We start from the raw sequence: 16,035 nt of genomic DNA, 5'->3' as shown, positions 1-16,035 counted from the left end.
TTCTTCATCTAGTGCTCCCCGCTATGAAGAAAGAGGTCATACAGGCACAAAAAAGCACAGGAAGCTTTCCCCCTGCTTCTCCACCTGCAGAGCTCTTGCTGTAGCATGGCTTTTTTGCAGGCTACTGACCCCCATCAGAAATAGAGCATAAAGTGATGTGGCACCCATCGCTTTGTTCCAGTTTGGTTTGCAAGAGATGTACACCTGCCCTTCAGTCAGCAGTGGAAGAAAGAGACACCCACTGACCAGACATCTCCGGGCGATTGAGCAAGAGTAAGAGGGAGCTACTTGTCCCGGAATTGGATTTTAGCCAACAGCAACAGTTTGGTGCCTGGTTTTGACTCTTCAGCACCTGGTCCTAACAAAGTGAGTTGAAGCATGTCCTGCACAACTCTGTTTTCTTGTGGGAAGGAGAATTGATAATGAAGAGCCAGGTTGGATTAGATGAGAAAAGCGGCAAGACAAAGAAAATGACAGTAACTGTGGCCAGCCCACTCTTTGGCAAGGGAGCCTGTGCTGGAAGCCTGGAGTAAAAAGCTTTAATCTATGTTTCTTGGCAGTCAGAAGTTTAGATTTGCATTGTTTTTTGCAGATTTTAGCTCAGGTTTACAAAGCTCCACATTTTCAGAAGACATGCTAGAGCCTTAACTGTGCATTATTCAAGCAGGTATTTGGGCATTTGCAGTGGTGGCGCTAGAAAATCCTAATAGATTGTAACCATTCTCTACAAAATAGTTGAGTTACACAGGAACCACAGTCCTCTCAGAGCTTCCTCTACCAATGAGACAATGTGCTGCGTTTTGACAGACCCTACCAAAACATTTTATTTCTGCCTGTGCAAGTTGACTTGGATTCTTTCCCCATGCTGTCTGGACCTATATTTAGTTTTGCTAGGAAAGAGTGAAACAGACTTTCAGAAGAAGACGACCTTCAGAAACCTCTTGCTGAGGGCCTGATTCAGACTTCCCTTGAACTGCAGCCTCCCTGCCATCAGTGGACCAATCACCAAGTCACCCTGAAGTAAGTTAAAGGGAACAACTCAAAGGACGATGAAGATGTATAATGCACAGAGTCTAGTTCTTAAAATTTCCCTGAAAAAGATTTCTGTCTCTTAAAATTAGGAGAGAGAGTACCATGAAGTAGGCATGTGTGAAAATGAGCTGGCAATCAAAATCCATAATTCTTAATGTGATATTCTTTCCCTTGGACTACCTTCTCAGTAGTAACTGTATCTGACTGCTCTTTACCCAGGCATTGGACCTCAGCTACCATTAGCAATATTGGCACAATATGAACTTCATGGTTCCCAGGTTTACGTTTATGTAACAGTAGGAATGCATTTAAAAGCCTCTGCCTTCAGAAGAAGATGAATAAATGTAAATGTTCATTACCTCTGAGCATATGGCAGAGGCATTTGTGGCTCAGACAGAACCTCCACAGCAAGTGAAATGACAGTGATGTGGGGGTAAGGGTAGAGAAAGATGAGTTTGGAGATCAAGCTCTGTTCCTACCTCCCTGAGACTTCTTGGACAGATTATTTGCTCTTTCCCACCTCAGTTTTTATCTTGTTAAAGTGGACTGACAATTTACCTACTGGAAAGGATGGCACCATCATACCTGACTTCTGAGCGAGACACAGCTCTGTGTGAAGAAGAGGCATCACAATATGTAACAGAAGATTATTTCATCATGTAAGCCACAGAAAAGGCATAATGAAGATTACTTGTGTGATTTTTTTTGGCTACTAAGCATTTATATCTACAATCATATTTTCATGTAATTTTCAATATCCCATTATTTGTTGAGTATTAGCACTACAATAGGTGCTACACGAGCCACATGTTAATATATGAACTGTACATCTAGCAGCTTCATGTATGAAATAAGTTTACAACACCACAAACCAAAACCTGTCTTTTGCAAACTAGATCAGCCACAGAAGCATTCATTTGTTTCAGTTTGCGTCTATAAAGCCATGGTGAGATCTGGATTTGCATAAGCATCAAACCTGTCTATGAGATGGGAAAGCCGTCTGTATTTTTATGCATACACCATTTTATCTAGTCATACAGAGGGGATGGGAAAGCTCCCCTTACCTTTCCTCTTGTTTTCCCTTCCTATCCCTTTTCCTTTTCTCTTCTCTTTCCCTTCCCTTCACAGCAGAAATACAGCTTCACTGAGTGAGGTGGTCAGCTAGCTAGAGCAAAAAGGATTTGGTCATGGAAAAGCAGAACTGAGGAGGAGTGGAGGTGGAAGCACTGAGCGTCCCAAGGTATTTGTTCTGTTAAAAAACAAGGTTAGTGGCAGGCTGGGAATACATCTCTCAGAGAGAACTCAGTTTTCAGTCAGGAGACACAGACAACTTTCAGACAGCCATTTTTCAACTGTTGAGACTTTTGCTGCTGCTGCCAAGCACATCTACGCTTTTTGCATCTTTCCTAGTGCCAGAACATGAGCACGGTGAAAGGCAAGGACAACACTGTTATGCTTCTGAATGAGATAGGAGAAGTGCCTGGGTAAAAAGAGCTCCAAATCTGATCAATGGCCACAACTGTACAGCCCTATAGAAGTTGGCTGCCCAGGCGTGCCAGAAACAGTCACTGCAGCATACACAAAATTACACCAGGCCTGAAGCATCTTTTGCCACTTTGTCTTTACTCTGACATGTAGGTAATACGTTAGCAAAAATCTCTCAACATGAAATCTTCTCTCTGCCAAAATATGATTATGCATTTCTCTCTTGTGTTGTTTTTTGTTTTGTTTTGGGTTTTTTTCCCTGCTGGTATAGACTAGCAAGCTCCTTGGTCTTTGTATTTCAGCAACCCAAGCTAGAACACCAAGGATTTAAGCTTCCCATATTTTTAAAACAATTTCTCTCCCACATCTCCCCCATTGTGGTCGTTAGAGCATTTGCACCTTAGCACTTGCATTTAAACACTTGCAAGCACTTTGAAAGTGCTTAGTCTTCTCCAGTTTCAAACTGATACTCCAGTTGAACAGCAGTGGCTGCAGGATGAAAGAGTAACTGGGCAGAAAGAAAGAATTCAGAAATTTGCTGGCATTAAATATTGTTCAGGCCTAAAATAGAGCTGCCACCCTCATCTTACACTAAAACGTAAGCGACGTTTTAGTGTCAGCCAAACATCCTCAACTCCCTTCCTCCGGCAGCTGCAGCATTTTCCTTCACCGTGTACTTTTTCCACGCATAAACTAGCGGAATATGCCAGGAGGCATTTGATTATTGCTGTAGTAGGTCAGATGAGGGCAAAGTTGAATATTTATTTTTTCTATTTCGAACTTTGCCTTCCTTCTCAGGAAACTAACTTCAGGGGAAGATGTCAGAGGAACTGAGAAACCACCACGTTATGCTTACGCTATTGTTCGGGGAAGTTAATAGTTAATTGGATACTGTCAAGGTCCAGTCAGTGAAAGAACAAAAAGTAGGAAAGGCTCAGACAGTTCTTGTGAAACAACTGTCATTAAACTCATGTTGCAACAGAGTCTTCCCTTCAACAGACTAAGCTCTCTTGACAAAAGGATTTTTATGTGAAAATGTCTCCACCAGTTTGCACTCTTCCGGCACAGAAACACAAAAATTCATATCCCTAAGCAACACTCATCTATTACAGGCAAACAATGGAGGCTCTAATATCTTTAGCTTGTTGGGATCTCTACAGAAAATTCTGCTGTAGGGGGGTGTGTGTGTGTTTGCACGTGAGGACGTGCATGCACTAATTTTTGTCTGAAAGTTATTGTGCTAAATTTGTTTTTCAGTGAAAAATCCACTTCATTCTACTTCCTTACAAAAGGGAGGATTGAAACACACATTTACATAATAAATTCTCAACACTCAATGAATAAAACCGCAGAACAGCTTGGGTGTCAAGACCTTGCAAACTTCTTCTGAGCTTCTTTTCTGCGCTCTGCCTGAGTTGCCACCGGCCCCTCTTTGCAAGCTTTGAGAAAGCCAGAAAAATCACTGAAGGTTTCTGTGCAGGTACCCTAATGTGTAAAAATACTGTAACATGTTTAAGCATTAAATAAAAATACTCTATGGAGACTTGTTAAAAGTCACTCTTCAGACAGAACAACTAGCAAGATTTTTCCTCAGTTTCTAAAGTTCTAGTGGGTAACTATCCCACTGTATCTAGCGTAAAAGCCTTAACTGAGAGTAAAAATGTGTACTACAGACTGCCGAAATCAGGTGCAAGATGAAGAAAAAAGGGGAAGCAATCAAGTCAGTCAAAAGGATTGCATACTGCTAACCAGTTAGCACTACATGGTAAAAGCACGGCTCTTGTGAGGTAGACTGGACCCTACCCTAAGCTGAGGGTGCTGTTTGATTTTAATGGGAGCTTTGAGACCCCCCAAACATGCATGAAATTCCTGGAATACATGAAACCAACCACTGAAGACAGAGGATTACTTACAGAATAGAAACACCACAACCCTAAATAATGAGGCCATAGAGTAAAGCTGTCACTGGCTTTCTTTCATTGATTGCCCAACCCAGCAGTAATGACCCTCTGGAGGAAAGCCAGTTCGTTTTCACACCTCTGAAGCTGTACCTGTTTTAACAGCCTCTTGGGCAGCACACATGGCATTGCAACTTGTGAGCGGTACAAAGGACAGAGGGTTCATTTAACCAGTGTGAAGCAACAAGCTGCTCTTTAACTGAAACAGTTCTTGTTACAAGCGCTACATAATTAGCACAGTATGAACTCAACAGTGAAATTCATGGCTGTGACTTCATGTCACTGATGAACTCGCACATCTCATGGGGCACCAATACATGTGATTTGCTTGGCACTGACAGGCACTTTGAGAAATCTTTTGCCAAGCTCAACTTCTTTACAGGAGTATAGATATAACTAACTCTTACGCAGCAGGCCAGGGAGAGACAAGTTTGGGAAGGACCTCCTGCAGCTGACCAGGGGGCAATTAGTAACCAAGTGCTGGGACAGCTAAGCCTTTCTTAGTACTCTTCCAGAACAATAACCCCCCAAAAGTACAGCCTAATAAGTAGACACACTGTGTCAAGACAAGCACCTAGAATCCTGTGTCCAGTTCTGGACCCCTCACGATAAGAGAGATACTGAGTTGCTGGTCCAGAAAAGGGCAACAAAGCTGGTGAAGAGCCTGAAGCACAAGTCTTATGAGGAAGGGCTGAGGTAACTGGGGGTGTTTAGTCTGAAGAAGGCTCAGGGGGGACCTTATTGCTCTTTACAACTACCTGAAAGGAGGACGGAGTGAGGTGGGGAGTCGGTCTCTTCTCCCAGGTAACAAGCAATAGTACAAAAGGAAACAGCCTCAAGCTGCCCCAGGGGAGGTTTAGATTGGATATTAAGGAAAATTTCTTCACAGAGCAATCAGTCATTGGAACAGGCTGCCCAAGGAAGTGGTGGAATCACTGTCCCTGGAAGTGTTCGAAAGCGTGTAGAGGCAACCCTTAGTGACATGGTTTAGCGGTGGACTTGGCAGTCCTGGAATAAAGGTCGGACTTGATCATCTCAGAGGTCTTTTCCAACCTAGTTGATGCTACGATCTCCACGCACGCCGCCAGCGCCCCTCCGCCACAGCTCCCATCCCAGCTACTGAAGGAGGCCTCGCGAGACCGACCCCTTTATAGCTGCGGCCGAGCGGAGCGACAGGACTGTCAGCCAATGAGTCTCTCTCTCCGGCGCGGCCGCCCATAGGCTGCCCGCGGGGCCGGTGGGCGGGGCGTAGCTGTGTGCCGTTCCATGGCGCTCGGGGGTGGGGGGTGCGGTTGCGCGAGCCGGGTGCGTCGCTGACGAGGAAGGAGGGGGGGGGGGGGCCGGGCGAGGGGAGCGAGAGCCCGGGCGCGAGCTGGCACAGTCGCCCGCCGCCGCCGCCCGCGCCCCGCGGCTCCCCCTGCCGGAGCGCACGCACAGGTGAGGATGGCAGCGGCGGTCAGCGCGTCCCGCTGCCGCGTTCGGACCAGGCAGCCGCAGCCGGCTCGGGTGTTTGCGGGGGGAGAGAGCCGGGTGCCTCTCCACACCCTCTGGAGCGGGTGTGCGGCGGAGGCTCTTTCGCTCCTGGCGCCGCGGGTCTCTGCGGTGCTGCCGGAGGGAGGGCAGGCGGGAGGCTGGGGGCTGTCCTGCTCCGCCATCTGCATGTGTGCACCCTTCTGTGCTCGCATGCACCTGCCTGGCGGTGGTGGTGGTGCAGGGAGCGCTTGCGGGTCCTTCGCAGGACTTGCTGCCGCCCCCTCCCTTCGCCCTGTGCTTGGGGTGTCCGCCGGGCGGATGGAGGGGCAGAGCGGCGCTGCTCCCCCTCCTTCTCCCGCTGGGGCGCTCGGGGGAGACCCCTCTTCCCACCCTTCCTCCTTCGCTTCCCGGGAGAGGGAGCCCGCGGGGGTTCGGCAGAGTTTGCAGTTTTCCGTCCCTCTTCCTTCCCCCCGCCACCACGCTCCGATGCGCCAGGCAGCTCCGCGGACCGGCGCTCTCCCTCCTCTCCGTCTCCCTCAGCTCTCGCCCTCTGCTGCCCGGCAGAGCTGGCGCGGCCGGTGCCTTATCTCCCCGCTTGGTATTTCGCTTCTCTAACTAAATAGCCACGACCGGGGTGGTGAGATACCGGGGAAGGTCCCGGCTAACTCAGGACGGTTTCCGCGGAGGCAGCGGATCCCCCTTCCCCGGGCTTGGGGGGGTCTTGGCTGCGAAATGGCAGGGCGCCGGCGAGCCGGCGGGGACGGCCGTTAACGGCGGCGGGTGACGGGGGAGTTGCTGAAGCGTTTCAGTGGGAATAAGGTGGAAAACCCCCCGTTTAGCAGATCTGCCCCAACCTTTTCCTTCTTGATGTCTCTTAATCGTTCTCCCATGCCTTGAAGATCAACCTTTCAAACGCGACGCCGCTGGCGCGGTGGGTGCTTTTGCACCTCCCGGCAGGATGGGGTCTGGCCTCGTCCCCTCCGAAGTCTGGCGCTCTTCATGCGCTGATCCTGCACCATCCAACCCTTCAGCAACTGTGTGAAGAGCCTTTGCCGGGGCACTGAAGTGTAACCGTTTTTCTGGTTTGCGGTTGGAAATATACTTTGTATGTGTTTTGGGAGCGTCTGGATACATACAGAAACTTCTTGGTTTGTTTAAGATGTGATTCTTCTGAATCCTCGGTAGAATGCTCCTCAGCACCTAGAGGGGTGCCAGGTAACTTCGGTACCCATCGCCTTCACCATCTAGCAGGGCTGTTCCTGTCAGTCTGCAGGGGGAAAGGTTCAGGTCACAACGGTGCAGGAAAGTTTCATAGGCTTCAATCTATCTAGTTATTCCCTGTCATAACGTTGGCTCAAACTGGATTATCCCTCAGTTAAATTTGTTTAGTTTGTGTGGTAAATTATGGAACAAATCTAAAGTGACCACCTGGGGGTTAAATAATTTATGTGCATCTACACATGGATTTCTGCTGGTTTAACGATCTGCTTTTTTGAAAGCTGGAGCGCTTCTGGTTCATGCATGGCCTTGATGTATGCAGTTTGATATAGTGAAATGCTTGAATAATCGTCTAAGTATTGCTGAGCTGTAGCTGAGCTGCTGGTGCCTGTGCTAAGAAGAGTGGTTACAAGACCAGCAGAGAAAGATAAAAGCAGAACCAGCCAACTCAAACCCATGATAATTATTAATTTGACACAATTTTGTGCATACTGCTGCTAATTGAATCATGTTGCTACTTTTTTTTTTTTTTTCCCTCCCTGAATTCTTTCAGGCTGTATTTTTTTATGGATTCAAATAGCACAGTGAAAAGCTCTGATCACAACATCCTGATTTTATTGCAGCAAATGTAAAAATGATGCCCACATTTTCTGGCGAGGCAGGCGGTTCATTTTTCTGGCATTATCAGATGATATTTTTGCTCTCCTGATTGCCCTCTCTTGTTTGCATGTCGGACCAGCTGTCTGTTTGCCCCAATGGGATAATCTGTCTAGCTTGCAGACTGGTCTTTCATGCACACCTGACCTGCTCCAGAGAGATCTGACTGCTGCTGAAATAATGGTGAAGGTGGATTACAGTTTAGTCATCCTTGCTTCAGAGACACTTTAGCTGTGTTAGACTGTTAATGTCATTGACCTTAATGGTATCCTAGTTGTTTATTCTGGTAGTCTGGGAATTACCTGAACTTTCCAAATTCATGTAGACAGGCCTTTTAAAACCATGGGGTTTTGAGATCTTTGCCTTTCCGTGCTATAGTTCACCCAGACTTATATCTTCTCACTAAATTACTATTGCTACCCTTCTGGCTTTTATCACATCCATCTCCTACTCAAAGTGTTGGTGCTGATGATACTTCCTGGCACGCCGTGCTCTCTGTGTTGGCTTTCTATAGGTTTCTCAGTTGTGTTTATCTTTCATTCCATTGAATTCAAGGTTTCTTGTAACGTAAGGCCTTTCACAGTTCTTTCTGTTCCTGCTCATTATTTCATTTCTTACTGAATTTTACCGTCCTCTTTGTCTGCTTCCTGTGTTCTTGCATTTGTTTCCTTCCTCATAGGTGCTATGTGATTTCTGAGTTAATGTTTAAAGCCACAAGCTTTAAGCTTTACACAAACTGTGTGTAAAGTTCCCCAAAACAAAGCTTGTTAGTAGCATTATATGGGAGGTAGTCATAGTCTGAAGGTAAATGTTTTCTATAACCTGGATGTTGTGACCACAATTTGAACACAAGAGCCTGTAGTTCTGCAACTTTGTTGTTTTCTTCTGTTCATTTGTTATGCCTGTTGGTTATGTCTTGTTTTGCAAGCTCTTTGGTAAAGGTAGCGTGTGCTGCAATACAAGGTTGGGCAGATTTGACTGGAATCTCTTGGTACCATAATAATAATACAAAATATTTTTTTCTCTGTTGTTATAAATGCACCCAGGCAAGACAGTGACAGAGATTGCTTCCAAGGAAGATTCAGAGCAAGTTATTTATTGCTGGGTAGCATTATTTGTATCATATGTAGCTTTATAGCAGGGGAAAACCTGGTAGTGCCTTAAAAAAATGTTAAATGTTAATGTTTGAACTACTGTAAGGGATGATGTAGTGCTTTAAAAACAAATCTACACCCCCCCCTTCTTAAGGTTGGTTAATTTATTTCCCTATTCTCTTTGGTTTGTGCAGTTAGGACAGTGTGGTTAGCTGCTGGCTGTGTTTGGCCAGATTTTCTAATCCCAGGATATGAAACCTTCCTCTGGGGTGAAACTGAACTGTAGGTAATTTCTGTGTTTTGTCCTTGTGCCTGTGTGGCAGAGATAGAGGAGCGATACGGTCACATCATGGCATTTTGTGGGGCTTTTGGGTTCTTGCCAGTTGGTATAGATTGAGCACTCTGCGTGTGTGACTGTAGTGTGAGCTTTAGCTGCAGCTAAGCTAGGGGAAAAAATGGTTGTGGATGGATCAAACACTCTTGCACTGAGCAGAGAAAGATGAGTGATGTAGGTTTGTAAAGGCTGTTTACATCTCTGGTCTCCCAGTTTGCTGGGGGCGGTTCTGCTGCTGCAGTTACATTAGGCCTCACTGATTTCAGAGGGGTTTTGTCGAAGTGAGTGCTTAGGAGTGGGGCCTTGAGTTTCTGGCTTCCTGAAAACAACTCTTGTAGCAGTTCATTACCTGCCAGGTGGCACATGATCCCGCCTTAAGTTTACGATAAAATTGTAATGTTGGTGATGTGTATGTTTGTCCTTTGCTGACCAAATTCCTGTGAAATACAGCTCTTCCAGATACAAGCAGTCTTTACAGAAAGAGGACAAATCAATCTAACAAGCTCTATTCTCTGAGCCAAGACTGAGGCAGAGCGGGGGAGGTGCGTGTAAGGCACAGTAATGAGAGTGTAGTAGTATTTCTTTACTGTATTTTGGTACGTGGGGACTCTTGTCAATATTTTTGGTATAATCTGTTAAAATTTTGTTTCCTTTGAACAGGACTAGAAGAATAAAGAGAAGTTTAATTCATGAGAACGATAAGAGAGCTTACAACAGTTTGGAATGGATTGATTTATGATACCTCTGATATGTGAGAGCTACGTTTTGTGTTGCTGTTGGCCAGCTGCTGCTGGCGGACTTCAGCTGACTTCATTGCAGCAAGCCCAACAGATAGGTCCTCATCGCTAATAGAACATAAACAAGTGTGATGCTGAAATGAGATGAGGCTCCGAAATGGAACTGTGGCCACCGTGTTAGTTTTCATCACTACTTTCCTCAGTTTGTCTTGGTATACTGCATGGCAAAATGGGAAAGGTAAGTAAAAGGCTCCAAAACCAAACTGACCTTCATGAGCCTGTATGGTTGTGCACTGCTGCTATATGTTAGTAATCTGTAAATTGTTGACTAGCTCTGCTCCAAAAAATATTGCCTTGGTGAGGAATAAACACCCACTAGAAGATTCAGGAAAATTAGCTTGAAGCCACTGTGATTTTTAAAAAGGAAAAAAAAAATTGTACCTGAAGAAAATCAGATGCTGCCCTTGGAGGAAGGGGTTGGCCAAGGCTGAATAGTTGTGATTTGGTTGTTTTTGTTTCTGGTTTTGTTGTTTGGTTTTTTGTTTGGTTGGTTGTTTTGTTGTTTGGGTTTTTTTTGGCCTGGTTTCTGGTTGTTGGTAAAACATATTGTCTGGTTGTTGTTTTTCCTTTTTTGTTATTTCGTATTTTTATTTTATTTCCATGTAACATATGGCCAATGGACCTGGCTGGAGAATGTTATTTTTGGTGTTTCTTTCTGTCTTCCCTGATGATTCAGTGATGGCAGCAGCAAACTGCCAGTCAAGATTGTGGAAAGACTTTTCTTGCTCTCTTTGAATGACATATAAAATATTTCTTGTCAGACCATGATATAAGAAATAAAGTAATATGAGCAAATTGACCAGGTAATGGGAAATGTATCTATTATAACAACATGAGCAATATCATTGAATAATAAAGTAGCTTTTGTGTATAATATACTTCTACCTTCTGAAATATCTTAGTTTATCTTACTGCACTCTATGTGAGCCTTCAAAAATTCAGTTTTTCTGAGGGTCAGGGCTGTTTGCTGCAAGTAAGGTGTTTTGGTTTTGTCCATTAGTAAAGCAAATAAACTTGTTCAGCAATGGTTTCTAGGAGAAGAAAAGGATTTGGGTTTTTTGGGGGTTTTTTTCTTTATAAACATCAGATCTCTTGAAAAATAGTAGACTATGTCCTTCTAAGATCAAGTAATTTTAAAACACATTCTGTCTTCAGTGAGATTGCTACATGGTTTATTCTGACTATTCTGCTGAGAATATTATCTTCAGTTGTGCCTCAGGTCCAATAAGAAGCTGAGGTTCTCCAGGAATATTGTCTGTTGTAGCACAGGCAACTTGTAACCCTTATTTAAATATAAAAGAAGCAGATGAGTTCTGTGGCATATTGAATTGTTGTTGGGTTTTGGTATTTTTTTTCTTTCCCCATTGGGCACTTGCAGGAGAAGCAGATGCTTTGTGGTGTGATCTCTGCTGTAGCAGTTGGTTGGTAGGCTAGCCTTCTGAGTGTAAGCAGCAGGAAAAATGTCAGGTTCTCAAGGTTGTGGTAATATATAGATCTTTTAATTGGAAAACAAAAGTGTAGACGTGCCAAAGACTGACAAGAAAAGGATATGTGAATAGCACTGTAAGCAATATTTTCTTCATTTTGACTAATGCCACATTCTCTAGTTTCATTTTATGTTACTGATTTATTTCTTGCTGAAGAACCTCACAAGAATTTTGTTTTCACTTCAGCAAAGATACATGTTTATGAAATTTGATTTTTTTTTTCCTTTCTTTCTTGACATGTGATTTGCAAATCTTGTTCTCTTTTGTCAAAGCATAACACAAAGAAAAGTTTTCATTAAAAGAAAATAACAAAAATGTGCTCTTTGGAGAGCACTAGTATGTACAGCGCTTACACAATTGAAGTTTTTGTTGGTCAGACTGCTCTGTAATTTTTTTTTTATTTTTTTTTCCCCCCTATCTGAATGCTTAGAATCAATACTTTCTTAATGGTGGTATGAAGGTTCTGCATTTATCATCTTCCAGGTCTTGCTGGTGAGCATTAGGATGGTAATCTGTTAAATAAAAATCAGTGTAACAAGACATCAGTAATGTGTTAATCATAAATCACAGTTATGAAACTACAGTCTGGATAACTTGCTCATAAGATGTTGCTTCAGGAGAAATTTATACATAGAATATTGGTTTTTATTTTACTTTTTAACTTACATTTAGCATTTTATTAATTTGGACAGGTTGTCTAAAACCAAAACAGATTTGAGTTCATTTAGTACCATGTTTTCAGAGACATTTCTGCACCCATAGAAAAGATTCGGAAATTGGTGATATATATGTATTATTTATTCCAGCTTGATATAATTTCATATTTAGTAAGCCTTGCATGATAGTACCTTAATTCATTGACAGCATTCTAATTACAAATTTTTAGGTGGCTCAATTAGAAGCAAATACAGCACTTGCCATTCCAATTCGTTGAGAGGCTATGGGATGTCACATATTCTGCTCATCATCTTTTGTTATTTGTTACATTTATATGGCATGCACTTGAGTCCTGTTTGGTATTTGTCAGTCTTTGGACAGCAAAGTAGATCAACACTTGTAAAGAAAACACTGTTTACATTTTTAAAAGAAAAACCAAACCCCCAAATGACTGGCTTCTCAGTCATAGGTAGGACAAATTTTGCTTTTTAAAAGCAGAAGTATAGTGCCTTGTTTTTAACAACCCTAATCCAGTATTCAAGTGATTAATTTTAATTGAGAAACTAAGATCTTGGATAATTATCACTTAAAATGCAGAATCGTTTGTAGAATAGCAATAAGACTGGGATCATGTGATGTTTTTGTAGATCATGTCTTCTAGTAAATATGCCTTGTCCCAGTCTATGCAGGATAGGATTTAGACACTTGAAAATGATACAGACTTTGGTACTAGTTTAAAGTGCTAAAATTTGTCCCTGCAGAACAGTGCTTTAAACATCTTCAGGATATCCTGAAAAGTTGTCAGGAGCTGAAGGCAATACTCTGTCTGAAGTGCCATCACTGGAAACAGCATGGCTTTAGCTTACCTAGCGGTCTGATTATGTAAATAACTTTTCACAGAGTAGATGCTGCTCTTTGGATGAAATGGCCAGTTACATGGTTTTGCTTTTAAAGTTAACTGAATTTGAAGAAGGTTGACTGAAATACCTCTGGTCTTCGAAAGAGTCTTCAAAATCAGGTGTAGTTCTTTGTCACTTTCTGGACCCCATGCAATGTCTAGAAGCACTGGAGTTGTGAGGAAGCAGTACAAGCCCCGAATACACCTGGGAGAGGCCTCTCCTGTGTGATCCATGCACAAGAGTTGTGGGTGAGACTGCTTGCTAGGAATTAAAGATGTGCTATAGTTAGCACAAATGAAGTAGATGTTAGAAATCAAATCTTGCCAAAATTACTTTGGTGCACAGAAGGACCACTTTTAAAGGATCTGCAGTCACTGTGCATTCACAGTCAGTTCAGTGTAAGTTGTCCTTGAATGGCTCCAAAGTCTGAGCTCTTATGCAAGTGCAAACTTTATGCTTAACTCTATCTCCTTTGACTGAATAATGCTTTCTGATACTACACACCTGCTCAGTGTCACAGGTCTTCACCACCTCATTTGTGAGCAACAGAAATGCAGCATTTTTTTTATCCTTAAGGCACTGCTCTTAAGCAGATCCAAGCAATACAAAACAGTACTGTATACCTATTACACCAGCCACAAAAATTACATCAAAGCTGTTGCACACTACGTAGAGAGCGTAGTCTTGATGCTTTGATCTTTAATGTGACTAGTGGTGTGAGTAAATAATGTTCCAGGAAGAGCATTATGCTCTGTGGTGCTCAGGAGCCTCCTTTTCTTAGGTCCACAAACCTCCTGATGCCTGTTACCAGCATGGAAAGGAAGGTAAGTAACTTTACTGAATTAGGGAAGGTGTGGTACAATGAAATTCCTCAGCAAAGCATTCATCAACCTCATTACTTTGCTTCCTCTGCTTGCTTTCTGCTCTGATTCTTGCCACCCCTACATGTGTTTTTTGTGTAGAGCATGTGTTACTTTGTTCTTGGTGAAAGATATTGGTTGTCAGTGTCTTGCGTCATTTTTAGAAGGCATTTGGCTATTTGAAGTGGTGAGGAAACATACGGAATATATATTGTGAAAATCTGATGCAACTTAACCCTTCAGGATTGTCTAAGCTATGTAGTTTTCAGAGCAATCTGGTGTATATCATCTTTTTTCCCCATGTAAAACACATTTTGTTTTAATGATGAAGAATTAGTTGAAAAACTTCTGGTTTTCAGTTCATCCAAGGGTGGTGGTGTAACTGTAGGATCTCTTCACTGTATGAGGATGACTTATTTTGGTACACTGATTTAAATTCACATTGGAAGACCTCCAAAAGGACTTTAACTTTTGAGACACTAAACTAGCTTCATAGTTTGCTGAATATTCACTCATATTTATGTAATGATGGTTAGAGCTACTGTTTTGTGTTAAGCATGACGTTTTCTCTCATTTGGAAAGAAAATGATCTGGGCTGTAAAATAAAACTGTTGTCTTTTTTTTTCTCCTCTGGCTGCTTTCATAAAATTAGAAGTATCATGCTGTTTCTCAGCCACAATAATCACAAGTGCTGAAAAATATCTACACAAGCATAAGAAAACCTGAGACTAAACCAAAAAGCCTCAGCCAATGACAGAAAATCCTGGAATAAGAACCAAGAGGTGGTTCTCCTCCTTCTTCTGGAGGGAGAAGTGTCTTGCAGAACTCTGGAGGAAACAGGGCAAGGAGGACAGGAGATATACAGATAGATACAGATATTAATTCCCTCCCTGGCAGCGGTTATGCAAATATTCTCTTTAAAAATATAAATGTTGATTGCAGTCTTCTGGCTGCATGTTCTGATTTTCAGAGTTATGTGCTGATTTCCCACTGATATGAATTAAGACCCGCCAACCAAAAAAGTTAAATGGACTATAAACTCGGAATAGTGGAGGCAAAGGAAGGGAGGAGCTGGTGTGGGATGCTGAAGTAGAAATACATATAGCAAGTTATGCCAGTTTGTTTGCAGAAGAAAGGTCTTTTTTTTTCTTTTCTGTTAAACAGGAGGGAAGCATGATTTCCTTTGGAAATTCTGTTGCAGATCTTCCAGGAGCTGAAATTAAAGGAAATAGGAGTTTCCTTTTTCTTTTTAACACCAGCACAGAAACATTACTTTGCTCTTTATCCAAAATACACTTCAAGCTTCGTTTCCAAAACTCACAAATTGGCATCCAGTTTATTGATATTGAAAATAGGAGTTGAATTTCGTTAAAGCCGATCAGGAGTGTGGGTTTGGAGTGGTTACAGAGGGTCCTGTGCAGGTAGTGAACAAGCTATCCCAGGTGACTTGAGCAGACGAGGTACATATCCCAGCTGTTCAGGTGGGCAGTTTTTAGGTCTACAGTATCTTTGTGTCTGTCTTGTGCCTGTTGTGGTGGAACTTCTCTGACACCAGTGATTTTGGTAGTTTGCAGTGGAAAGGATCACAACCAAAGGGCTCCAGCAGGACTGCCTTTTCTCCTTGCTTTTTCTGGAACCTGCTAGCTAGATTAGCTCGACAGTTTATGGGAGTCTAAAACTTGGTTGCTGCCAGTGTTCAATATGACCAGACTCGGCCAACATCTTGAGGTACTGCTCTTAACTGTAGAGTCCACATTGTTGGGGAAAGCCAATACTTTTGCTCAGTGTGGCTTCTCTTAACACTGCTTCAGCCTCAGTCTATGCTTGCATGACTCCTGCAAAATGCTGGTTGCTGCTGTTGTGCAGAGGCTAACCTGTGAGTAATGTAGCCAACCCAGGACAGGAAGTTGCATCCAACACAGCTGTTCATTCTCTATTGTAAGAAATGTATTTAGGAATGTATCCACTAAGAAACCTTTGCAGTAGATTGTAAACCAGCGTATATTTATCTTTTTGCTAGTAACTGCCTTCCTAGAGTAGTTACAATAGATAAATAGTCACATTTTAAACAATGAGTAAGAGGG

At 43.0% G+C, this 16,035-nt stretch overlaps 1 protein-coding gene across 5 annotated transcripts in view; it reads left to right on the top strand.

Annotated features, from left to right (window-relative positions):
* The first annotated feature begins 5,808 nt into the window (after positions 1-5,808).
* MGAT4A (alpha-1,3-mannosyl-glycoprotein 4-beta-N-acetylglucosaminyltransferase A) overlaps positions 5,809-16,035 on the top strand; it is an 83,385-nt gene continuing 73,158 nt past the window's right edge. Inside the window, exons 1-2 of one of the 5 annotated variants that reach the window (XM_030477009.2) lie at positions 5,809-5,912; positions 9,912-10,226. In XM_030477009.2, coding sequence (XP_030332869.1) covers positions 10,133-10,226 — 94 coding nt within the window. In that variant the 5' untranslated portion in view covers positions 5,809-5,912; positions 9,912-10,132. Of the gene's footprint in view, positions 5,913-6,381; positions 6,729-6,749; positions 7,164-8,987; positions 10,227-16,035 lie in introns of those variants that run through there. The other 4 variants (XM_030477013.1, XM_030477012.1, XM_030477011.1 and 1 more) reach the window with 4 other exon arrangements.

Source organism: Strigops habroptila, chromosome 2 (genome assembly GCF_004027225.2).
Source record: "Strigops habroptila isolate Jane chromosome 2, bStrHab1.2.pri, whole genome shotgun sequence".
NCBI lineage: Eukaryota > Metazoa > Chordata > Aves > Psittaciformes > Psittacidae > Strigops > Strigops habroptila.
Note: the sequence above shows the minus strand (reverse complement) of the source record. Positions and strands in the feature narration are given on the sequence as shown.